The following is a 26,775-nucleotide window of genomic DNA, read 5'->3' on the forward strand; positions in this document are numbered from 1 at the left end:
CTGCAGACAGATGCCATCAGCAGCACTGGGAATGGGGCAGAGCCATGATTTATCCAGTTGGGATGAGGGAACAGGGCAGAGCCATGATTTATCCAGCTGGGATAAATCAGCACAGCCCCACTAACACTTCAGCATTTCCCACAGTGTGCCTCCTGAGCAGCTCATTCAGACTGAGAGTTCACCCACTGAAAACAGGGAAGGAAAGGACACCAAGAGCTAAATCCACCCTTCCTGGTGCTGGGTGTGAAAGAGAGGAAGGCCATTAAGAGAAGGTTTGCTGGGGTAAGGAAAAGGAACAACAACAACAACCCCCCTCTCCTCCTTTCTGCAAGAGAAATACTTCAACAGATTGAAAGCCCCAGCAATCAACTGCTTCCTTAACTCCAACCCTTATATCCAGTGATATAAATATACCTTAACACACACAAGAAGCTGTGGAAAGGCTGCCTTTGCTTTGGGAGGGCTGTGGCTTGTCTTTTGTAAAGACAAATAGGCAGCAGATTTGAGGGGATGTCAACAGGACAAGATACTAAAGCTAAGTGGCTGCAAAATCAGTGTGAATTCTGCTTTGGGAAAGTCTCTCCAACAGCAGAAGTTTTGGAAAGCCTCAGCTGCCATGGCAAAATTGTTGGTGCATGAGGATCTCTCTCATTTGAAAGCAACTCTCCAAAGACCACTGAAATTAGCTTGAAGTTCAGAAACCAGGAACCTGGTGTCTCCTTTTAGTTGTGTATGAATAGATTTGTGTTGGCTTTAGTGGAGATGTTCATGTACATCCTGTTCATGTTCAACCTGTCTGAAAGTAACTGAAAATAGTTATATTTGTTACAGTGGGGAAGGTAAAGCTCATCCCAAGGAAAATCTGTTGTCTTTTAAGCTGCTAGGACTACCAAAATTATTTGGATTGCACTGGTATAGCAGGGAAATAAATTGCATCCCTGCTGGTGAAACAATCAGAAAATAACACCAGCACTGTACAGGGGTACAGTGGTCATCTCCCCCTTGCTGACACCTCACAGGAATCCACAAGTGTTCCCTGTGAACTAAACAGTGTTTCAGTATCATATATTACTCTTTAGAAATGACTTTCATTTCTCACCAATTGCTTTCTCTTTTATACCATCCATTTTTTGCATTTCCTCTATTTTTTCTCCTCTTAATCATTATTAATGTAATTGGTTTTAGACAGAAATATTATTTGTGTTCCTACTTATCTATGGTGGCTTGTGAAACACAGCTGAGAGAAACCTTAACTCAGTAAGAATTCCTGTTTTTCAAAATGAGTATTGTTATGTTAGCTCAGCACTATATTTAAATTGTTTTTTGTTACAATAGGTCTCCCTTGGACTATTTGGATAGTTCAGTACGTGGTAAGGTAGAATTGCACTAATAAAATCAAGCAGCAAGCACATTTCATCTGCCATTTCGTGCTTTCGGTGCTTCATAATTAACTTTAGCCAAAAAATTACCCCTTTAAGCCCAAGGGATTAATTCTCCCTTAACTATATTTGTGCATTATAGAAAAATAAAACAGTCATCCTTTGCCTTCCTGGCCTTGGATGAGTGATTTGCTGCATTTTCAACTCACAGTATCTGTGGATGAATTCCAGGTGTGTGCTTGCCCCTCATGGAGTGAATTTCATGCTGTCTGACTTCTTTTTATTTAACTCTGGGAACAGAAATACCCTAGAGCAGGTTTCCAAGCTGCAGCATGACCTGGACATTGGTTCTTAAGGCAGCTCTGCTCCAAGCCCACACCGTCCCCAGCTTCCAGCACTTGGCACTTTAACAGCACCCTCCTGGATACTTTTTTTTTATATTTCATCACCCACCTTTTAACCCCCTCCCCTCAAACTATTTCCTCCTTCCTTATTCAGTGGCTAGTCCAGCCTTTATCCCTCACCTCTGAAGAGTGCTGATCTGGTGTTTGATGGACAATTTCTGTTAGCATCTCTGGCGTGTATTTGTTTTCTGGAAGAATGTAAATAGAAAAAGGCAGCTGATTCCTGCCAATGTCAAGGAGAGGTTCTCAAGGCAGGTTCTTGACAAGCTGCTTGGGTGCCACTCAAATAATCCAGTGAGAAAAGGTCATATTGAATTCAACTTTTATACAGAAGCAATCACATTACCATATGTCAAAGGCACCAACCTGCTTTAAAAAGCATCAATGCAGATGAGTACAAATATTTCAACGTCCAAACAAATCTCCCAAGTCCTCCCCCTAAACTATTTTGGGATGATAACACATGGCAATGAAAAACATCTTAAGTATTTGAAAATAATTTGGATTTGTTTGCTTTCCTTTTTACAGCTTTTGACCAGTTTAGAACCCAACGAACAACAACAAATACATTCAGGAGTCTAAAATTACTTTAAATACATAGAACTATGAAAAAGTTCACAAAAGTAAATCAAATAATTTGTCAACCATCTCTAGTTTTTAGGACACTATTAAGGAATATTCTAGAGCCCAGGTAGGAAACATGCCCTGTTAATTACACCCTGCATTAAACAAGACATTAATGAGCTCTGGCATCCCTACCACAGTGAACACTGAGCAGGAATGTTTTAGACATGTGAGTCTGTCTGCAGCAAAGTCCAGAGCTGACTCAAACAAACACAAAACCAATTCTTGGAGCCTCGAGATGGGCTTAGCATGTTAGGAAAAGGCTGTGCATATATTCCCACTGGGATTCTCTCCTTCTAAACCGCTGCAAAAGTGTTTTAGAAAGGACCCTGAGCAGAGGCTCACCAGGATGATGAGCACCTTAGAGAGCAGCTGAATTACCAATACAGCTGAATGATGAAGAGCATTCCTCAGCCAAATGGACAGAAAGTCTGTCCAGAACAAGTGTCCTGTCACCTGGAGCGTGTCAGCTGTGGTAACACACGGGTGTGACTGAAGGCCTTGGGGAGAAGGGAGGAAAAGCAGGAGCAGAGATGAGCGGCACATCCTGCCTGTCCTGCCAGGGAGTCTGTCTGTCCAGGAGAGGAGGAAGGGAAGGAGGACATCCAGGTGTCCTGACTCCCAGGTGGGACAGGAGCAGCTGGTCTCCTCCCCTTGTGACAGCAAATCGCTGCCACCTCATTCTGAAATCTAACAAAAGGAGTGGGCACTGACAAGAGCAAAGGGAGGAATCACCAACGGATCACAAATCTTTGCTTTAGGATGAAGATGGAGGCTGGTGGTGCCTGGGGGCACCTGCAGCAGCTGAATGTGCACTTTCCACCTGAGAGCTTCAGCCTAAGCACTATTTATTGCAGAAAAAAAGTCTTTTAGAGGCAAGCCAGCTACTGAGTGTGTGATTTCTCTGCTGCTTTCCCAGCGATGTGTGACAGCTCGGGGCCCATCTCCTCCAGCCCCATTTCACTGCAGCATCTTTGTAAAGAGGCAAAAAGGACACCTTATGCACACACACTGCCATCAAAACAGGAAGGAACCAAAAAATCTCCCCTCAGGGTAAGATTATTTTCACTATTAACTCTGTACTGCCCCCAAAAGGCACAGTTTTACCTAAGAAGCAGCCAGTGATCCAACATGCAGAGAGAGATGGATGGATCCTGGTTTGGGGAGCAGTAGAGCATTTGTTCTTGGAAAACCTTCCCTTCCCTAAACACTGCCACCACTGGCTCTTCTCAGGATGCTGTAAAAACGTTTATTTTTGCCAAGATAAATTTGTCAGAAGAACACAAAATATTTTAGGACTTTGTGGGACTTTTCTTCACCAGGTAAATTCTATTCAATAATTTTCCTTAAAAAAAAAAATACAGAAACTCTAACAGATTTTACAGGATTTTTTCACCCAGTCCACTATTTCAAAAGGAAATCAGTTACCTAACAGCTCTCCACACAAAACAAGTGAAATAACAACATGAATTTAAAGCAGATTAAATATACTGAATCAATCACTTGCATCGATACTGCCACAAATTAATTTCAGTTTCATTTAGCTTAATTTGCTTTGGAACAGAAGCATAGTCAATCAGGTTAAGGCCCTTTTAATTCACATTTTCCCACCCCAATACAACATCCTACACGTATTTGGATTCCAACTCCCTCCCATTTTAGGAAAGTCTTAAATGATCACAGACTTGGACCTGAATCTTTCATCTCTTTTGCACTACTCAAGACCTGGCTTTGTAAATTTTGGAAACGCTATTGGATATTTTAACCATGATCTTGCTTTTTTAAAATTTTTATTTTTTTATTTTTTAATGAAAATGTCAGTGAACATGGGCTGTGCCAGAAAGCCTTTGTCACCTGGAGGTCACCTAGAAATCCATTTGCTGATGCCTTTGTCTGCTTGGATTTTCCAGGGAAGTGGAGAGCTTTGCCCCACAGCAGCCCCTGGAGCTGCCCTGCCAGCTGCACATTACAGTGAGGAAAGACCACATTTCCTCTTTTTTTTTAAAAGGAAGCAGACCCAAACTGGGAAAACCACGAGGGAGGGTTAAAGTCACTGTCTGGAGGAAGAGAACAAACTTTCATAACAAACCCAATCACGCCTCCACTGCTCCTGCTGTCTGACAGGCGATCCCCAGAGTGGGAAATTGGAACAATTAGAGGGTTTCCTGGGGGAAACTGAAAGGTAGAGACAGACCCAAGGGAAGGCAGATGGGATATTCTTCATCTTCCCTGGTGACCTAGCTGGGCCATAACTGTCCCTGGTATCAGAGCAGGGAATCCATGAGAGGAGCTCTCTCTCAGCCCCCTGCATCTGCAGGAAATCTGCAGCACTTGTGCTCAACTACAGCTGGCTCAAGATTGCTCCATCCCAGCACTTTCTGGCAAAGGAGAGGTGGCAACCCAAGATTTAAGGACAAAATGTCCTTCTGTAGTGGTTTTTTTTTTTTTTTGGTGTGTGTGGGTTTTTTGTGGTTTTTTGTATGTTTGTTTGTTTGTTTGTTTGTTTGTTATAATATTTCTTTCTTTTTCTAATAAGGGATAATTTGAGTATTGAGGTAAACCCTTCCAGCACTCTTGGTCAGAAGATACCAGGTGATTCATTCAGTAATTTATTAGGCCATGTGATTAGTATCTTTCCAGAGACCAGTCATCCAAGTTAACCTGTAGTGCCACACTTTTAAAAAAAAATATTTTAAAAAATGAAATCAGTGTAACACCCAGCCTTAGGGTGAGGGCAGAGCTGTGCTGTTTATTCCCCCTGGCACAATGCTGTCAGCAAGTGGCATCCCAGCACTTACACACATGCACAGCTCTGCCCTGTGTAGGTCAGGGAGGGTTTGCAATTCTGCAAGACAGGTAATACTGGAGAGCATTATTCTTTTGCCTGCTGCTACTCCCTGTGATCCAGCACAGCCTTCAGTATCTCCCTGCACACAACCAGGAAAAAATTACTCTGGTTTTTTTTCCCCCAAATGCTGAGCCCAGGGTATGCAGAGCACGTCACAGAGCAGAAATGCTGCTCTCATGACCTGTGACTGCCTTTAGTTTGGTCATATCACATGTAAATGTGGCAGGTCCCTTCTCTTCCATGGCATCCTCTCTTGTGATGCCTCCCAAAGAGAATCCCAAGCTCTTTTGCAAAAGCAGAATGATGCCCAGCAGTAAGCACAACTCCAACAAGGCTCCACTGAGTTACCATTAAACCATATTCCAAAGTTTACCTTAGTTCCTTGAAGGGGTCTGCCCTGACATTGGGAGTTTCTATAGATTTAGGGAACACTGTGCCTTCTGCTCCTGAAATCACAAAACAAAACAGAAGACAAATTGTAAACATTATAAGCTGTTATCAGGGGAGTGATTGTCAAATCATACCTAGGTGCACTTTAACCCATTGCCTGACCCCATGCCTTTCTTGCACCTCCCTTCTGTCCCCCAAAAAGCCAGACCTTGTTCATCTGCAATGTGTTGCCTCAATCACATGTGGGATTTGCCTGTAAACTTCAGTTCTGGCTGGAAAAGTAGGTGCTTGCATCCCAGCTTGGGGAGAATCTGCTGACCCAACTGATGCAGGGAGCTTGGAAAAGACACCCTCTGCTAACCAGGCATCTAATCCAGCCACATCCCTCATTAAAGAACCTGGATGCATGTCAAGACATTATTTCTTTCTCTGGGCTCTCAGAGATACTCAGGGGAGAAAAGCAATTTCTGACTTGATCCCTACAAACACCTCTCCAGTCAGGCTCTGCTCCTGCCTGGGGAAAAGGAGGGAGGTGCACCCTCATGCAGGGCAGCACGAGCAGACTCTGCTCCAGTCCCAGCCTGGCCACCAGTTCAATGTGTGACCCAGAAATAATATAACTTCTGCTCACCCTTCCTTCTCTGAGACATGGGCAAGCTGCACTGCCCCATTTGCTGTCTGGATTTAGAGCTGTGCACTGCTGGGTACTGCAAACAGCTTCCAACTTCCAGACCACTGCAAACCTCTTCTTGGCCACCTTATAGCCCAGTTGGGCCATTTCAGCCAGCCTTCCCTGAAGTGGGTCCATATTTTGTGATCTAACCCTTCTCTCTCTTCTCTAGAAAGATGTGCTCTCCTCGTATCACTGCTGTAAGCCAAAGCCCTGCCTCCTTCTGGCAACCCTTTCCACTACCTGTTCTCATTTAAAATGTGCATCTAATCTGAAATGGTCTCACTTCATCTTTCAGCCACTGAATCTTCTCAAGTCCTCGTGTGCCAACCTGCCTTGCATGAGGAGACTTTAGTCAGACACCGATGGTGATCTGATCCCCCATCTGCTGATTCTCTGAGAAGTTCTGGGCTTTCTAAATCAATCACTGTGAAGCAAATCCTCTGGACTTCTCATTGGTTTTTGGTTGTTTTTTTTTTTTTTCTGCTCTCGTTCTACTTTTAAAATACTCTGTTGGAGCCCAGGAGTCCCCAGGTGCTGTCACTGACATTCTGCTGCAGAACATCACGTTCCTGCTCCCACTGAAACTTCCAATTAAAACACAGCTGAGAGTGGCACTAACTGCCTCACACACAGTGTGCACTATAAATTCCTCTTCTCCAATATATAGCTGCCAAGCCAATGAGCAAGTATGACCTATATTCTTAAATTTAAACCTGTGGTCTTGCCTTCAGATGTACTGTGAACAATTAGTCACTCATTAGCTGCAGTCATCACAGCAATTTTAGTGGCAGCATGCAGACAGCGGTGGTGGCATTTTTTTAATTCTTTCTGTATTTATTTCCATCTCCAGATTTTAGTCTGATAAAGTTATTGGTGCAAACTATAGATCCTGATGAAAACTTTTACATGTACAGTTTGAGAGCACTCCTAACACATGCTGTTGTAACTGCTCCCTATGTGCAGTTTGAAAGTCATCATTACAGAAAAACAGATGTTCTGAGATAGTCCAAAACATGTCAACACAACATCCTGCTGTAACTGCTGCCATAAGTGAGAAACACCTACAGCTGTGGTATGACTACACTTTCTTTGCACTGAAATAAATAAACTAAGCTGTCCCACTGTGTTAAGGAAAAAAAACCAACCCAGAATGAAAACAAGTACTCTAATATTTATAAAAAAAATCCCCAACTCCTTTTAACCCAGAGAAAAACAAAGTAAACTCAAAGACAATAAAAGCAGCCCAAAGTCTGAAGCTTTATACTTGGGGATTGAAACTGATCCTATGGCACAATACAGATATTTAGCTTTTAACTTTACTATAGGCTTTCATTGTTACAAGTTGTCACAAGCAGCTGTAACCTGCCAACCATGAAGGTTGTTACTATCAGATCTGTCCTCTCTCAACAGTTTCCAAATGGTTTAAATCTCTGCTTTATCCAACACAATTGCCTTGGCTCTTGGCTTTGCAATGAAATGTAACAAAACATCCAGCCTGCACTTATCTGCATAATCGAGCAGTGATTTTTGAGGGAAGGAAGATGAAGAGGTGCAGCTGGAGAGATGCACGTAGATATTCTTGTACCCTTTCCACCCACATGGCTTAATGATGACTTTATGCTGGGCATTTTAATTAATTTTTAGACATTTTAAGTCAGATATTCAAGTCATGTAAAGCTCAAAATAACTACCTGCCTGTAACCAGAAGTGCTTGCAGAATAGGGAGAAACTTTAACTTATTTCTAAACTTGGGGTTTTCCAGGCTTTCATAATTTACTTTAAATGCAGGAAGTAACTTTGGAAACAAGGTCAATGAAAACCCCAATGCAGTTATTTCAAGAAGGCTTAACATAAAAGAGCTGGTATTAATTTCCTCCATTTTCTTGTTCTCCCTTCCCTACACAGTTCTCAAACCCTCTTTTCCCATCTCCCTTCTTGCCAGATCCATTAAAAAGTCCCTCATGCACTGGGAACAGGAATGAGATTTCCAAACCCTTCTGTTTCTCTCCTTTGATCCGAATTAGAAGTGAATGCTATCTGTCTTGATAAGGCTTTCTGCCTTGACTGTATAACTCCTTAATATTCTTCTTTAATAACACAGAATCTCCTGAAGGGCCACCTGTCCCTGTCACTGAGCAGGACATCAGCCACGAGGGGATGCTGAGGGACCAGGACAGAGACATCTCTCCCCTGGCTCTGGCTGTCAGCAGCTGAAGGTCCCCTTGAGTTGGCAGAGTTTATCAGAGACACTGACAAACTTTCCTTACCTCACCTAATCCTCATCCTAAGTGTCCCCCTTTCTGTAGCTGGGGGCTGATGGATGAATTAAACACTCTGGAGAAGTTCTCCCTTTGGTTTCACCAAAATTGCCTGATGATTTTCAGTGAAGAACCATCCTCTTCTTTCTGTACTACTGGGAATTTTCTGGACCTCAAACATGCCCCCTCACTCCAGCCCCCTCTATTCTACACTGGAGAGTCTCAGTCTCTGCCTGGGGGATCGGAAGCTCCCAAGGAAAGAAACTGCCTTGGACTAATCCAGCTCCACTGGACATTTGTGTGAAAATTTGGCTTTTGGCCACTGTGGAAGTCCCCAGGCAGGCTTTGACAGCATCAGTGCTGGATGGTGTTGAAAGTGAAGGCTGGAGGAAGTGACCTCATTTAGCGATTTTAGAATCACAGAATCACTTATGTTGGAAAAGACTCTGAAGATCATGGAATCCAACTGTGACTCAAGGCTTTGGCAAAAAAAGGAAGGAAGGTTTGAGGGAAATGTGCTGTTGTCACTGAATTGGGATATTCTGCCTCTGCTGAGGAAAACTGGGATGTTATGGAGTAACAAATGATTGAAAATGTGAAGTCTAAGGTCATGTGCTTAGAAAGTAGTAAAAATTTCTTCTACATGTTGGAGGCTTCCAAGATATAATATCCCTGGATAAAAGCAGAATGCTACTCATGATTCATGGCAGCATGACAGAGGCAAAGGGAAGGCAAACATGACATTAAACTGAGAGGCAAGAATAAAGTCTAACAGGAACACACACACTCACACAAAAAAGGAAATCACATTATTTTAAGAATCATCAGTGAATCCTTGAACTATTGTGTGCTCCCTCTGCTCATCCCCAGTGAGGAGAGTGTATGGAGAGGAAAAATTGTCCTGACTGCACAAACACAAGTCTGTGCTGCAAAAGAAGCCTGGAAGGACTTGGCTTTGCAGCTGAGCAGCACAATGTGCTAAGGAAGGATACTCATGCTGTGCATAAATACATTAGGAGGGTAAATAACACCAAGGGAAAACAACCACAGGCTCCAAGCCAATGTTTATATGAGAGCCAGTGCTTTTAGGAGTGGCAGTAAACTGGTCCTGAGTTTATTTGGGAAGGAAAGTGAGGGTTTTCCAGCAAATAGAGGAGCTACAATGGGGGCAGCTTTTCAGTTAGATGGGACAGACAACATGACAGATCTGACAAAGTCCTGACTGGAAGAGCTGGTGTCTCAGAAACAAGGGGCAGTAGTTTCAGGACCAGCTATTTCCTTCTAGTCTTGCATTCCTCCACTCTTAATTTCACTGTCCTCTACCTGAGAAATGATGGGATTTGGCAAATGGTATTAACAAACAGCTCCAACAGTTCAAGAATCAGTTGCTACAATCTCCCTTTTCAATCAAAGCTGCTCTATCCCTCTTCCTCTTTTACTGAGTATAAAGCAAATGTAACCCACATTTATTATTGTACAAAACAGTTTCTGACTCCTGAATTAGCTGTTATTAAAACATTTCCTATCTGCCATGAAAAGAGCATACAGAAAATTTCTATTTCATTGCTAAGTATTGAAATTTTTTTTCATCATATGAGACTCTCTGCTGCAGCTAAGGGTAACTTACGTGCAATCAGCCAAAGACAGAAGAAAATAATAATATCATTAGTATTTAAACACACTGTACTGTACATCCCTAGGCAATAAATTATTCTTTCTCACAGTATTATATCAGAGAGGCTTCTATTATACTGATTCCCTCTTCTGACACTGTGTAATTTACCACCGATAAATGTTCATAAACAGTTTGACTGAAAAATCCATAAAGCCATTTCAGCTTTATTTTAAGTCCCATTTAATGTCCCTCAAAAATTATTTCATCAATGTGTTTCCATTAGCTGGTTCTCTGCCCAATAACTTAATTCCACACAATCAGTCAGGAACTTATAAAGCATAAGATAGGATCTACCTAAAGTATTTTGAATCACCATAAAGATTCACTCAGGGAGTGTTTCGGGTTTTTTCACTTTTTTCCCCCTTTGCAGGGTATAAGGTTTGTGGTGTCAAAGACCCCTGTATATGTTCACTTCATTCAAGAACAAAAATCAAGAGTCTCACGGCAAGAGAACATTTCCAGTCCAGTTTTAGGGTTTGGAAATGGAGGAGCACAAATGCCCCGAGAAAGAAGCAAATCTCAGCTGGACAGTGCATCTTAACCATCAACAGTTCCAACCAGAGGAGCATAGGCATCTGTGTTCAGCTTTTCCAGCTGCCTCTCGCCTTCCCTGCGTGCTGCAGCAGCAGCTGAGCTGCGTGACACTGCGCTGGCACCTGCCCTGCTGCCAAGGCAAGGGCCAGAGCTGGGACCCAGCACTGTGCTAAGACACTGATCCCATCCCACTCCCTCTGCACACAACCTGCTCTGGACCTCCCCTGCTCTCTGCTGGGAGAGAGAGAAGAGGAGCTCAAATGCAATGCAATGAGAGGTGTTTTTAGACTAATAATTGATGCTCCTGCTATCAAGGGTAGGTGGCAATCGGCTGAGCAGCTCTTGGGGGTGAGCAGAATGCAGGGAGGCATCAGGTTTCCACACAGGACGCACCTGGTTATTCCCCACTTTCCTTTTTCCTTTCAGACAATACATTTCTTTCCCACTCTATATTTCTTTAGTGATAATTACAGACCTGCAGCACACCTTTAATGTTGTATATCACTGCTTTCAAATGGAAGTGGGGTTTCAGAGGCCTGTGATGAACCTGGTGATAAAGTTGGCCTTAGTGTATCTTTTTCATTCTCTGCCTTATGCAAGACTGTGCAAATGAGGGGGGAAGGAGAAAGATGTGCTGTGATTTTTTCCAGCTGAAGTCAAGAGGCAATGCATAGTGTGCTGTTGGTCTCCATAAACTACTTTTATTCCCACTCTTATTGATCAGGACACATTCAGCAATTTGTTCATGAAAACACCCATCTGTGGAGATTCTCTCCTCTGCAGGTCTCATCAGGATAATATGTGACAGTTTCAGAAAGTCTGGGCAAACAGATACTCAGGAAGTAAATCCAATACAGTGCAGGTAAAAATTATTTGTGACTGCTTCTTCTAATTCCAAGCTTTAAAAACCTTATTCATCCCTTAATTTATGTTTTTAAATGGGTGAGCATAGTAATTGCTGTTGCTCCCCTTGAATCCCATTAAATCTGAAATCAATAAGAGCTCTATTTCAGGGTCCAATAATAGCCTGGTTATGTTAAGCCAGTGCATTGAACAAAAGCCATAAAGCTTCATTCACATTTCTTTCCAGGATCTTGTAAAAATAGCTCATTGCAAAGGTCTGTCTGTCTTCCTTTTTTGTCTAAGTGTTGGGGAGTTGTTCTTTTAAGGGCAATCAAAAAATCCTGAATAATAAGGCCAATAATGAGATCATGTGCAGCACCAACAAAGTGTTTATAATAAAAATGTAGTATAATTAAAAAAAAATAAAAATTTATTGCTTTTATTACAGATTTATTTTTATCTCTTGGTCTTGGCACTGTATGCACACAGGGAGTGAGCCAAGCCTGAGGCACTGGGCTGTGGCTGAGTTAGGCCAGACAGGAACTCCTTGTGACTCCAGCCCTGCTGGGTGGAGGAGAAAAAATTCTCTGACTCAGTCCCAAGAAATCAATGGAGCCTGGGTTTTTAGCTGGAAAACTTGCAAACAAAGAGATGAGCTGCAAGCTCAGGGATGAGCAAGTGGGTCATTAGTGATGTATGTGCCTGTAGTCACACCATCCTCAACAGCCTCGCTGCCACGGTTCATTTATCTGAGGAATATAAAGGGAATAACAGAACAGAACAGACGGGCTCACACCCAAACTGAGAACAGACATAGGAAGAAAGGTTGCTACAACTTATGCTGACCTCTAGATATTTCCTTCTTGACTAGTTTTGGGGTCCTTCAACACTTTTCTGCAGCTCAACAATAGCAATGTCATCACTGAATTCCTTTGAAGCTCTTCCCGGCATTCTTGTGCAAAGTTGCAAAGGAACTCAGGGGAGCACCTGAAGTGGGAATACACAGTGGAAATTTATCATGGAGAATATTATGTGAGCTTCAAACAGATCAGCTGGGGAGTACACTTAGGAAATAAAATATAAATCTGCCACACTTTTAAACTTGATTTCACTGTTTGGTAAGTGTACAGTATGTTTCTTTCATAATCCTTGTGACATTTAATCAATATTAATCTGATGGTGGATGATTCCTCTCTTTCCTTAAACAGGATTAAGGGAACACAATCTGAACACACATTTCAGCCTGGACTTGAAGCCTATACACTTTACATAAATGCTATCCTTTCAGCCTGGAATGTATTTTAAGTAAAAGCAAACACAAAGAAAACTCCTCAGTCTCTCTGTCTCCCAACACAGATTGTTCTTGCCAATAAAAAGACAAGTTTGCAATCTGGGTGAGTGGATTTTGAAAAAGAAGAGCAATGTTAGTTGGATTTGCCGTTAAAAAGAATGGAAAACAGTGTCACACATATTGCCCTTAAAGCAGGGGAACTATCAGAAGTATTCATTCAAGAATTGGTAATTTTAATTTCTTCCTTTGCAGAATGGGAGAAATACTTTATTTGACAGAAAGCATCCAAAAATTGCATCTCAGCCTCTGGGGAAAAAAAACAAACCCAAAACCCTAAACCTACCCCAGTTCAATTAAATCAGGTTTCTTTTCAATACATTTTTCTCCCATATTCTAGATATTTCTATATTCGATATTTTTCTATATTCTTTTTAATTCTCTGTCACTGCTGATTACAGGTTAAATCACTTTGTGACCACTGCCTCTACACGGATCAAGCAACAGCACGATTCCTAGCTGAGAGAAAAAAAAAGATTTTTTCTTGTGGCTTTAACAACTGATAGTAAACATATGTTTTTGCCCTCCACTACTCCTTAATTTTGCTAAACATAATTTTTTTCCCATAATCACAGCTCTGCAATGAGCTCAAGGAAATCTGACAGAACTGCGCTGCCGCAACTGAGAGCTAAAGACAGCAGAGGCAGTTCCAGCCTTGCTAGTGCCAGTGCTAAACCCTGGTATCTTCATTTCTCAGCACATTTCCCTGCTCCCCTCGTTTTATTCCCTGTCCCTTTCCTGCAGGACCAAGCACTACACGACAGCTTGGCAATTGCTCCGGGGCTGCATTAGTGTTGCTGCCTAATTACCTGTGGGCAGGGAGCACTGAGTGTTGCAGCTGCTTCCTAGAGAAGTTTGTACATCTCCAGGAAAAGGTCAAATGCCTGTCCCAGCCTGGTTCGCTCCTGGCTCTGGCTGAGAGCACAGAAGGAGCTCTGGAGGAGCTCTGGAGGAGCCTGGAGCTCACTTGTGACTGGGTGAACTGGGAAAGGGCTGGCTGATGGTGCAGTTTGTCTCCAGAGGCACAGCAAGGCATCCCAGTGAGGTACCCCAGAGAAGTTCCCTCTCCTTGGGGTTAAAGTGGGGCTCCCCTCCACTGCCTTTGTGAAGGAAAAGGATTAGAGTAGGAAAATGTCTGAGTTTTGTAAGACACGAGTATTGCAGCACCACATCTCCTTTGGAAAGGCTCTGTACAGACCCGTAGCAAGGACATGTCTTTCAGGGAGGTACCCAAAATCCACAGTACAAAGACTGAAGCCTGGCATTTACCCTCAGACATAAAGCTGCAGCAGACTCAGTGGTGAGACCAGAAAGCTCCGTTTCCTCTCTGGGTCAGGCCTGATTTCAACACTTGGCTACCAGGGTTGCTCCCTCTGCCACAAACACATCAGCAAAATGCCATTTTGAAATCATAATGGCTGATGTAAAGGGCAACCATGCACGTCCTGACCCATAAATAATCGCTGCTGAAGAAGGGTACATGCTGTAAAAATGGATGGTAATTCCTGGAAACTGTTAAATTTCTAGCCTACCCCACCCTCTGACACCAGTCAAATACCTCTGTGGATTATTTAATGAAATATAACTACTCTTGCAGTCATTAAAGTTATTCTGCTGTAACTACTGCAGCAAGCAAAAGCTGAAAAGGAGATGCCAAGAAGCCACTAAAGTTGAATATGGAGGAAAATTGAGCAGAGTCCTGTACCCAGGCTGGCACTGCAGGCACAGATCTGCAGGGCTCCTCCCAGATCAGTCTAATCCATGGAACCCTGACAATGTTTGTAGACGTGGAGCTCAAGGCAGCTGGGGCAGCTTGCACAGATGTGTTAGTTCAGTAACATCCACATCAAATCCTGTTCTTGTCCAGGGTGAGGGAAGTTATTGCAAAGGCTCATTTAACCCTTCTGTGAGTAACAAGTCACTGCACCTTGTGTTCTATAAATACAGAGCAGGTTCCTGCCTCTGTCCCCAGTAACAGCCCCAACACTGCCATTTGAAAAAGCTCTGCAGTCACAGAGTCACAGAATGACAGAATGATTTGGCTTGGAATGGACCTTAAAGAACATTTTGTTCCAACTCCCTTGCCACAGGCAGGGACATCTTCCACTAGACCAGGTCACTCTGAGCTCCATCCAGCCTGACTGGGGCATCCACAGCTTCTCTGGGAAACCCATTCCAGTGCCTCACCACCCTCACAGTATTCCACTTTTTTATGATATCTAATCTAAATCTAATATCTTTCAGTTTAAAGCCATTTCTCTTCGTCCTGTCATTGCCTGCTCTTGTAAACAGCCCTGCACTCCTGGTCTGCACTGCTTTTATTGCAGGTGTTCCTCCACTAAATCCTCTAAACTCCTTAATAAACAGCTCATAAATAAAATGCTGGAAATGTGCTTTGGATTTAATTACTCCAAACTTATTAATAAATTTGCAATAACCTTTCAACAGCTGATTCCTCTTTCCAGCTGCATTCCCAGGCAACTGGAGAGAAACTTGAACAAAAAAATGCTCCCAAACTAACAGTCCTAAAAGTCTAACCTGTGGTCAGCTCTGACATGTTCCACATGTTTCACTGCCCAAAGGGTGTTGGCTACAGAAGGAAAAAACCTACAAGGCAGAAATGGAGCTACTGGCTAATTATTTACCAGGCAGGCAGGGAAAGGTTGGTGAGATCAAAGGTACTTTTAAATCAGCCATGGTGCTGGGCTGGGTCGCACTGCTCCTGCAGTTTTTATTCTGGGAGATGAAAGGCATCCTACCCCATTCTAAATATTTTAGGGTTTGCTACAGGAGAAGGTTTTAGCCAATTTTTTATCATTAGGCTCCATGAGAAGAAAAGTTTCTGCCTTGCTAATCCAAATGTCTGAGAGACATTTTCTGGGGTTAGGGAGCAAACCCTGTACTGTTCTGTATAGAGAAGGGACCCTGTGGGGTTGTGATTATCCTTGTTGGAAAGCAAAATAGTAATTTTACCAGTGGTTAAAAAGCTTGGTAGATTTGTAAGAGGACAACATCCAGCCTGTGCAATCCCACCTCCCACACAAACCTCCCTCCACACTCAAACCCAGGGACTGCCAGGCTCCTGTCAGCTGCAGAAGTGTGGCTTTTGTGGTATTATCTCAGCTCACTGCAATGCCTGTGGATTCCCATCAGCATTTAGTCTTCAAAAAAATTGGTTAAATCCATCATAAATATTAAACACCAGAGTATACTGGCAAGTTTCCCTGAAAACAAACTTCAAAAAATAATCTCAAAAAAAAAAGAGATGTCAAGGCCCTTGGGAGAACCGACACTGGCATGTCATCAGATGTTGTCTTATAAGGCTAAATTAAGCATCTGACCAGAGTTTAATTTCTGTAAAAACTCATGCTAATTTAAATTGCTTTAGATTTAATTAAAAATGCCTTTCTATAGAGATAATAATGTAACTCTGTTAATTAGTATCAAGTGGCATCTAGAGGGCATATTTAAAAACTAATCTGCAGAATAAATAGAGCTAATTAACAGTCAGAATAATGCTTTATGATCGTCTTTTATTTATAAATGCTATAACGTTCAATAAGCTATTAAATGAAATTGTAATTAATATATATCAAAGTTATTTTTTAATACTCTTCTAACTAAAGAGTGTTTCTTACACCCCATTTTTCAGATGGTCTGGGTACGTTTCATTTCTAGAGGGAGGGAGGGAGGGAGGATGAGGCAGCAAATACAAATTCAATTAGGAGCAGCTCATTTATCTCCCCTACAAGGCTCTGTGTTTGGTGAGCCTGTGTGTCCCTGGGTTTGCCCAAAGCTCTGCTGCCCATGGCAAGGGGAGGGTCCCACATCCCCCCACGTGGGCAGCACCGTGGGCAGATTTTGCCTTCAGAAATCCAAGGCTTGCAAACACAGAGCTGCGGTTCCAAGGAAGGAGAGCAGCTCTGAGGTTTGTTTTGGGATCTCTTAAAAGACCGTGGGGTGCTCAAATTCCACAGAGTGATGTTTGGTGGGGGGGAAGGGATGCTAAGAGTGAGAATGTGTTCCCTTCCCATCCCATCCCATCCCATCCCATCCCATCCCATCCCATCCCATCCCATCCCATCCCATCCCATCCCATCCCATCCCATCCCATCCCATCCCATCCCATCCCATCCCATCCCATCCCATCCCATCCCATCCCATCCCCTGGCACTGGCAAAAGAGCTAGGAACAAAAAGGGCAGAGTGGAGTGGTTGTAAGGCTCAGTTTTTGTAGGAGTTCTTGCAGGAACTCTTGCAAGCTCCCTCAGAGTTATCTGGACCCAGGCAGTGCTGAGCTCCCAACTTGAGCAAGGCAGGGGGAATTCTTTGTGTCTGTTAAAGGTTGTGTCAATGCTACCAGAGCTCAGCATGGCCAGAGGGCTCAGGGGGCTGCCCTTCCCTCAGAGAAATTCCTGTCATCCTCCAGTCTCTCCTACGATGACAGATTTCACTGGACACTGTATCAAATAAAATCACTGAAGTACTCTAAATTACATCATCTGTGAAAAGCAGAGGTGGCCAGCTCTGTCTTTCTGTGTCCTTTAATGCTCATAAATCAGAAATAACTCCCCAAAATACAAATCAAATAAAAAGCACTTTCATATGGTAATCTGTACTGTCCGTGCTGTGCAGTTTTTTGAAGCACCATCAAATGCATCGTATGTCCTACTTGCATTTGTTTTTAATCTATAATTCTGTGTATTCTTCCCCTTTCTTATCCCTTGCTAATGTTGAAAAATCCTCTAGATACCCAGAGCAGGGTTCATTTCAAAACAGGAGAGCACCTCTTTTTCTCAGGACAAGGATTCAGCATCGGTTTGTGGCACAAAGTTTCAGAAAAACACTTTTCAGAGAAAAAGTCCCTACAAAGAAAAGAGTTATTGTCTCTGGCAATACTCAAAGCTGGCCACAAGAACTGCTGCTCTGACCTCTGGGGGATGACTTTCATGCCAGGTTCCTGACACACACTTGTCTCTACAACAAGTACGTGTTCAGCAATAACAAGAACAAGTCGAAATTATTTACATGGCCTAGATGGGTGTCAGCAGACACATTCCAGCAGCACCTGAGATCCCAAACACCAGAAGAATGATCAAAGGAATTTGTCTGTGTGCTGCAGCTCGGACTGGCCCTCAGAGCAGACAAAAACACCGCAAGAAACACGAACATATGGTACAACACTTCCCAGCATGGCAAACAGCCACGGCAAACACTTTCGGAGATAAAATTAGATTGGGGAAGCAAAGCTGGAGAAAAACAAAGCCAAGTATGAACTCAGAAAGCATTTCAGCTCAAGGTCATCGGAATACTTGCTATGTAACATCACCAGTAGTATCATTCCACTTTTTCTTTTCTGATAGATCTGAAAAAGTCAAACCAACCTCGAGAAACTCAGTTACAGGTGAAAATGAAACTGCACTACAGTGATCAGCAGATTTTTGATGCTGTTTATTCGGGAGACTAAAACAAGGCAAAAACTCAAAAAGCTTTTAAAATTAATTCCTGGTTTCTTTAAAGTACTGAGGAACTTAAAAGCAATTTTTTGTAAGTATGTAATCTGAAAAGGAGTACTTGAGCTTGTAAGAAAAAGGTTCTGTATTTTTTTTTAAACTGAAGATCTAAATCTCTCTTATTTTAAGGTCTCCAAGAAAATGCTTAAAAACTGTTGCCTCCTGACTTCATCTACCCTGCATGAATTAGCTCTGAATGGTGCAGCCTGAAGGGAACTTTGTGGAGAACACAGATTGTTACAAATGTCCCCAGCTCTGGAACACAGCAAGAATTCTGAACGGGCCTCTTCCAATTATAAGCTAACAAAGATACTCTTAATTTTGTGAAGTTCAGCATTTATCCTGTGAAACCCACCTAAATTTTTATAGCTGGTGACTGAACTAGTCCAGTGTGTAACAACAGTGACCTGCAGAGAGCTACACCCACCCTGTGCACAAACAGGAACCATCCAGAACAGCAGGACACCAGGCAGCAAAAAATGTTAAGGGTTGGATACCAAGTCCCATTTATATACTATTAAATATTTATAAATATTAACTATTTATATCTATATATAATTCCAAGCTCCTTATTGATCTGTTTTTACAGGAGAAGTAAGGAACAGTTTGGAATGAAAAGATGCATTCAGAACAAGCCACGATAAAACAGGTATTGGTGCCTCCACAGAGCAGCACTGCTGTGTTAGTGTGAACAACACTGAGCTACCAACTCTAGTCCTGTGTAAAAACATTCCTGATCAATTCCCAGACTAATCAAAGAGCGTGGATTGAACTGGGGAGCACAAAAATTCAAGTTCCAGACAGTTAATTTTACATGACTATCAAATAAGTTTCAAAATTTACAATTGCCACGACTGTTTTGTTTCTCCAATTAATGAAAAAAATAAAAAAAAAATCCAAAGAAACAAGAAAGTACCCTTACATCCCAAACCCAGAGTGTATCCCCAGTTTTTATTAGGAAATACCAATGTAAAGCCTGGCAGGGAGCACAGCTGGGGTGGCAGATCCTCCTGGTGTTTGTTACAGAATGAAGGAGGAGCTGGTGACTGTGTTGGCACTGAAAATATCATCCCTGAGGTCTCTGCACATGGCTGCAGACATGGGCACATCCTTGGGGCAGCCCCTCACTGTCCTCCACTCCAGATCCAAGAGATAAAAGTTGTTCATGTTCCAAAACTGGTTTTAAATCTACTTCACTCAGCCAGACAAAGCACTTCCAGGGGAGTTTTTTTTCTGGAGGGGAAATAACAAATTGTGCAATTTAAGAAAGCCCTCACATAGCAATTCCTGGCCTTTATCTGCTTGGAGAAGATTCAAAGCCTTGAAGACAGCACAAGGTTTTATCTCCAAAAGAAGCTTTCAGCAAGTAGGAAGGAAAGTCAGGCAAAACTATACTCGGATTTGAAGAGGTGCATATTAAAACTGTGGCTTAATAATCTCTTACCTAGAACTCTCAATCTCTCTGCTCCAACCACCACTTCATTGTCATCTGCAGAAAACAGCAATTTTCCAGAGAGGGTTTTCACCTCAAATTTTTGGCTGTGTGCTTCCACTGCTTGAGGACCTAGGGGGAAGAAGCTTTACTTTAGGGAAAAGTGTAAGAAAATCACACAGTAGCTTCATACATTCAATAAACCCATTTGCTGAGTAATAATAGCTCAACAAATTTCATCAGAGACACCAAACATGGACGGTTTTTAGATCTTATTGGAAAAGGGCAGTTTTGTACCCAAGTAATAACTGCTCAAATATTTCTGCTTACGCTTTTGTTAATGGTTATGTGTGCCATAAAAGCACCACTGAACTTGGGATAGCTGGCATATTTTTACAAAAAGACAGACCCATATGTGAAACAGAAATGAATGTATCCAGCCATGCTTTTAGAGTATTGGTGCAGGTGTAAGAGGCATCAAGAGCTCCTGGGCCCATTTTGCTTGGACTGATGCTGCTGTGTAAAAGATTCCTGGTTCTCTACCTTTTAAATATATCTGGATTAAAATTCTACCAGTGTCATGCACAGCCCAATTAAAAAAAAAGGAAAAAAAAAAAAAAAGGCAAACACCAGCACAGGAGCAAATGTTTTGTTTTAGACCCTTCAATCATGTGCAGGCCAAGAAAAATGGCACCCTCTCACACTGCAGAAAGTTTTTAGACAAGTAAAACTTTCCTTCCAAGATCTTATTTCAATTCTGCTGCTTTTCCTGCAGGCTGCTGTGCCCTGCAGTGCTGGAAAGCCTCTGGCAATGCGTTTTGTTGTGGGGTCTGATAAACATCAGGTGCCTGAACAGCGATTCTGTGCAGGTCTGTGGCTCAAAGGCTGTCAAGAGTTACAAAGAGGCTGCCCTGGGTTACTGAACTATGCCAGACTTTGGACAAATCACCACTGAACAGCCCTGCCAACTCCATCTAATCCACAGCCCTGGAATAGTATCCTGCACGAGGCAAGTGACTGGACTTTGCATTAATTCCGGCCATCTTCAAGACCAGTCTCATTTCTCAAAAGACATGAGAAATAACACTTGAAAGCCAGTATTTTCTTAAAAACTCCATCCCTACCCAGCATTTCCCTGCAGAGATCACCTGTGCTGGCACCTGGACACACAGAGTCATGCACATGGTTTGCACCTCAGACAAGCTTGGCCATGCTGAGATCCCTGGAAATACTTAAAAACTCGTGCAGCCACACTGAAAAAATCCAATACTTTAAATCTGATTTGTGTCTTGCTTATTAACCATCTCCCCGCTCATCCTTGCAGCACACACTACATGGGACCACATCTTTGCTCCACTGTGAAACCAAAGTTGCTGCTGAATGCATAAAAAGCTCAATAACCAGAGCATCACCCTGGGACGTATCACTGAGCCCCAAACTCTCATGACATGGAACTGCTCCAGTGAACCAAACACCCTCTTGAAAATACACAGAGAGCCAACAAACTGAAGACCTTCATTCTGAATGTGAGAATCAGGGAGCCTGGGGTTGAATTTATTTCCTTGCTCCAGGCAAGTTTCACACATGCTGCCTAAATAATTGCTCACTGAAGCTGCATATTTAATTATTTAATACTGTGACTAAAGGCCAAGATGTTATATAAGCAAAACAAGCAACCCAGTCTCAACTTAGAAACATGTTTATGGATTACTGCCTTTGCCACACACCAATTCTTCTCACAGTCTCAGAAATTCTCAGAAAATATATCTCTGTCCCATATCAAATATGTATTATATACCATATATACAGTGCCATATAGCTTATATAATGCAATAGGCTCTTTCAACCCAAATTACTCGTGTTCATTCATTGGCTGCTGTGCACTGGGGATGTACAAAACACACATTTCCCCATCCAACACACTCTTGTTTGGGTGCAAAGAGAGTTCTTCATCAGCAGAAGGACTTTAAATTGCAAACTGTCGCCACAGTTGGGCTCCGGAGCTCCCAAGATATAAATGTCTTAGGAAAAACCTGTGCTTGTTACAACAGAAATGTCAGCCTGGCGTATGTTCTTCTTGACCCTGATGTCATACAACAAACATTTCCAACTCTGGACTGGCTTTCAAATGAAAACGACGGTTTGCTTTGTTATCAGACAGCCCCAGCCAGGTGCCTCTCCAGCACGGCTTTCATGTCTCTGGCTTTTTTCTACAAAGTGGAGTGAAGAATTCATTTCTACTCCACGAGACACCCAGGCTCCCCCCGTGCGCTGTCTGAAGCCAGCACAGCATCCTAAAACACCCACTTCCACCCCTCCTTAATCCCTCCAAACAGCCTTTCCCCCTCCTTACCTGTTACAAGGCGAGTGAGGACTTTTGTCTTCTCGTTGAGGATGTTGACGGTGACGTTTCTGGCGGACTGGAAGTACAGTGGGTTGCCCTGGAACAAGACCACGGGTGTGAGATGGGGACGGCTGCCTGGCTGAGACATCTGGAGCTGTGCCCAGCACTGACCCCAAGGCTGGGGGCATGCCTGGGGTGCACCCACCCTGCAGTAACTCCTCCTGTCCAGGACAAACCCAGAGTGGACACCACAGCTCTGTCTGGCCCAGGCAGTGCCTTGCTTTAGATTGCCTCTATTGCTGGTATAACCCAACCAACCTGCAATTTTAACATGTGCAGGTGATATGGGACCTGACCTAAGCTTCCCAAAGGTGTTTTGGGAGGGTGATTGACTGCAGCAGTGCATTTCAGAGGCAAATCTGCAAAATTACAGCTTCTGATGACACCAGTGTGTGACAGTGTGTGCCCACCATGAGAACAAGCCATGCCCAAGGGCTGGAGAAGAGCAAACGTGATTAACATGTGGAGAGTGCCTTAGACCTCAAAGCACTTGTGAACCATCTGGCACATTTCACTACCACACTGTGGGCTGGGATGACCCATCCCAGGGTCTGCAGCACGCAAGACACGAACTCTTCCCCACCTCCCACACGACCACAGAGAGTTCTAGCAGTTTCTCATTGTTATGCTTTAAACACACCTCTGAGAGAAGAGCCAGAGCAGCTGGCAGCACACAGGAGCCACACAGCGACCTGGCAACATCCATCTCAGGTATTCCTCCTGCAGAGAGGAGGCAAAGAAAACCCACAGCTCCAACCATCTGGCTCCTCCTGTGTGCAAGCACAGCCGGGGCTCCGGGGAACTCGTGTTTTCCACAGGCAGCCCCAGCCTGCACAGTTGGTTTCTCAGGGGCTATTAGCCACCCACAGCACCAGCACGGGGTGACCCCACATCAAATCAGCCAAAAATCTAATGTGTGAGGTGGGAATTCACCGCCAGCATCTCTCTGCAATGCCTGAAGCACGCAGCTGATCAAATTCATCAACTGCCTGAGACACGGGATAGGCAGAGGAGATAGAAGAGTAAGAAAATCAGCAAGAAGTTGAAAATTTTTATGTCCAATGTCTTTTTTTCCAGCATTTCAAATATTTTCCATTAGGAATGAATGATCAGGGTGTGGACAGAGAATTGTGTGGGTCAGGCATGTTCTCCTCACCTCCTGAATTTGTAACGAAGATAATATTTTCATAGATGTCATTTTTTCTGGATCATGGCAGAAGGACTAAGTTGTCTGCATATAAAATATAAAGGGACACAGAAATGATTCCTGGGAGTCCTGTGGTGGACTGGGCCTTCAGGGAACACTCTAGTGACAGACAAACAATTCCCAGCAGTGTTTTCAAAAAATAAACCTCAAAAAACTAAAATAAAACCAGCCTCACATATTGTGTGACCAAATATTCACAGTAATTACATTTTCTGCCTTCACTGTTTTTGCAGCATCTTCCCACGGGATCAGCCCTTCAGCAATAAAGGGGAGAATGGGGTTTATTTGATCAATTATAACTAGAACATTTTGGCTACATCCAGACTATTTACAACTAAATAATAATAATAATAATAATGATAATAATAATAATAATAATAATAATAATAATAATAATAATAATAATAATAATAGTAATAATAATAGTAAAAATAATTCCACTTAATCATTTCCAGATCTTGGACAGGTTTCAGAAGCTCTTGGTGCCTCAGTCCCCTCTACACTAAATGAGGACAAATCATCTTTCTGTACTTCTGCAATGTATCTGACAGCTTAAGTAATATTGTATATGAAACTGAATTATGATTAGTAATTTATAAGTAAGGATCAGTGATAATGACTTGTAATGATTCTCCTCTTTAGTTTTTATTTGTGATCTTCTAGAACTTCTAGAAATTAGTGTTGATTTTATGGTTAACAACTCAGAAAGAAAAGATGTCTTCACTTGGATTCCCCCTTGCTCAGGGACCTGATTTGAACACCCCAGGAACATCAGTTTACTGCTGTACATCCATTTCCCACTTACAGATAAAGGATATTTTTTAAGGTAGACAGCTACAATCTGCACCATGTATAGTCATGGGTGAGACTGTAACTACTATAAACATGCCACAGGAAGCACAGGAAAGTTGGGGTTTTTTTGACACTTGTACTGTTTGAATTTTGCTTATGGGCTTTTCAAGCAGCTGGAGTGTTTTGAAAAAGCCAGGAACTCTAGTCCACATTCAGGCAGGAGAAATTGTTCAATCTCCATGATTCTGAGAAATCTGTTGCTGCTCTTTGTAAGGAGAGATTGCACTACAGAGGTACTACCAGATAAGCCAATATAAAAAATCACAGGAAGAGTTGCTCTGAAGACCTACAAGACAAGGTAAGAGCTGGTATCCACCTAGAAAAGACTTAAAATACATAATCAGACCTGGAAATGTTTACCCCAGCATAGTCATCTCATTCACTCATTCAGAACTCAAATTCACGCAGCCTTCAAAAAACTAAATTTCCCTAATGGAGGAGTTATGTTTTTATTGGTCTGCAGGGAAAGAACATTGGAAGCACTTAATCCAATGCCTGCTCTCATTTCCATAATTCTTTTTCCATTAAGGAATGAAAAAGAACTGAAGAAATTACTCCCTTTTGCTGAAAATTCGGCAGATTTTCTATCCATCATCTTCTGTTTACAAAGGAAATAACATTGACATCTTTTAAACACTGAACATTAAAAAAATGTTTCCTCTGTTGCAAGCTTGGTGATGATGCCAGCTTCTTTCAATCACACAGAACAGAATAATGAAAGTTTTAAAAGCCAGTCAGGATTTACAACTGAAAAGACAAAGCCTTCCCCTTCTCTTACACTTTCATGTTACCATGACACAAAATGAAGTATTCTGATGCATATGAGCAGGTGGAAATCTGGATCAATATGGCATCAGCACCACAATAAAAGAGTTATGTAGTGAAGCACTATTTTCATAAACTGTCATATCACTTGATGGAGCTGGAGTTAGAATATCAGCATGCAATAAACAAGCACATCTTTTAAAGACTCTTTGGGCTGGTCAAGTCCTTTCAGCTCACCATGAACCTACTATTCATCTCTGCAGGAAATCCTGGAGAGTAAATACATCATTCTGCCTCTTACTGCAGCTCCTCATTAGCAGAGCCAGTGCCTCAAAAATAATTCAAATGTTTTCAGACACACTACAGCATTTGCAGCTACTCCATCTATTAAAACATTGGACACATGCTGCAGAAGGAAAAATATGAAAAGTGCAAAAATATGTCAAAGATGCTTAGCTTGGTTCCTCACCAAGCAGTGAGGTATTGAGCGAAATATAGAAAAGTTCACAAAAGGTATCAGCTTACTGTTTGCTAGGTTAAACACATGGCAAAACAAGCCAGAACAGCTCACTAGCTGTCTTTCTTTGGCTCACTTTGGAAGAGATTCTAAAAACTCTCAGATCAGAGACTGAAACAGAAAAAGCCCTTTGACTGACAACCTTAATTTGCAGCTGAAGCAATCCCAACCAGGGCTGTCTTCAGGGAAATTCAGTACTTTAACAGATGTCCTTAGACTGTTTTAGGGAATTATTAAAAATATTTGGAAATCCTTTTAAATTTTCACAGGCAATTTAAAAATAATGCTTCACAGTCAGCATGTTTGTAGTTCGGATGGTCAAATGGAATAGCTTTGATTTGATCCTATGGATTCATAGACTTCACACAGCAAGTGCCAAGTGAAGCTTGTGGAAATAATGGAAACGGTGGATTTCCTGCAGGCTTGACAAAATAATGGTAAAAATAAAATCTTAAAGCATAATCTAGGTTGGCAAGGAGCAGTCTGTGGAGAAGTCACTCAGAGCACCATTCTCCTGCTCAACTCCACCTCTCACTGACATTACAGGAAGCAAACACTGCTCTGTGCTCAGCTGGACTGTCAGAGAGAAAAAGCTTGTTTTCTGCAAAGCAAGCAGCAGAAAAAGCTCTCCTGCTTCAGGCCTACAGCCACAAGCAACACTCACCTGCCTGCACCTCTGGGTGCTGTTCTAAGGAGCTGCTGGTGGAGGGGGAGCTTTGTGTGGGTAATAAATATATTTCTTTCTTCAAATTCAACCAGTCCCAACCAACAGCTAAATGTGATAACAGCAGTAACAGCAGTGACACTTTCCTGCACTGCATTTTCCACTTGCAGGGACAGAGCTGTGCTTTAATTCCTTCCAGTTTGGAGCAGCAAGAATTCATCACCCAATAACTGAGAGACAAAGCAATAATTTTAGAGCACCTGAAACGCTCTTCATTAAGAATGGCAAACCTCTAATGAAAAGCCACAAAGGCATCACACCTCTGCAGTTTCAATTTGTGTAGGCAGGCCTGGAGCACTGTTGAGGACACCACACTGCGAGAAGCTCATTAGTGCAGGCATCAGGCATGTCCTGCCAGGAAAGCTGGCCTTGTGACCCTCGCTCTG

At 42.6% G+C, this 26,775-nt stretch overlaps 1 protein-coding gene across 4 annotated transcripts in view; it reads right to left on the minus strand.

Annotated features, from left to right (window-relative positions):
• The window catches only part of SGCD (sarcoglycan delta), a 313,850-nt gene that overhangs the window by 33,591 nt on the left and 253,484 nt on the right, over nucleotides 1-26,775 (minus strand). For all 4 annotated transcript variants that reach the window (XM_014253192.2, XM_014253193.2, XM_088063532.1 and 1 more), the window contains 3 exons: nucleotides 22,274-22,361; nucleotides 19,933-20,052; nucleotides 5,629-5,701 (listed from right to left, as the gene is read on the minus strand). In XM_014253192.2, the coding sequence (XP_014108667.1) occupies nucleotides 5,629-5,701; nucleotides 19,933-20,052; nucleotides 22,274-22,361 (281 nt within the window). The remainder of the gene's footprint in view (nucleotides 1-5,628; nucleotides 5,702-19,932; nucleotides 20,053-22,273; nucleotides 22,362-26,775) is intronic.

This window comes from Pseudopodoces humilis, chromosome 17 (genome assembly GCF_049639895.1).
Source record: "Pseudopodoces humilis isolate 2021_Gansu_Grassland_sample_001 chromosome 17, ASM4963989v1, whole genome shotgun sequence".
Classification (NCBI taxonomy): Eukaryota; Metazoa; Chordata; class Aves; order Passeriformes; family Paridae; genus Pseudopodoces; species Pseudopodoces humilis.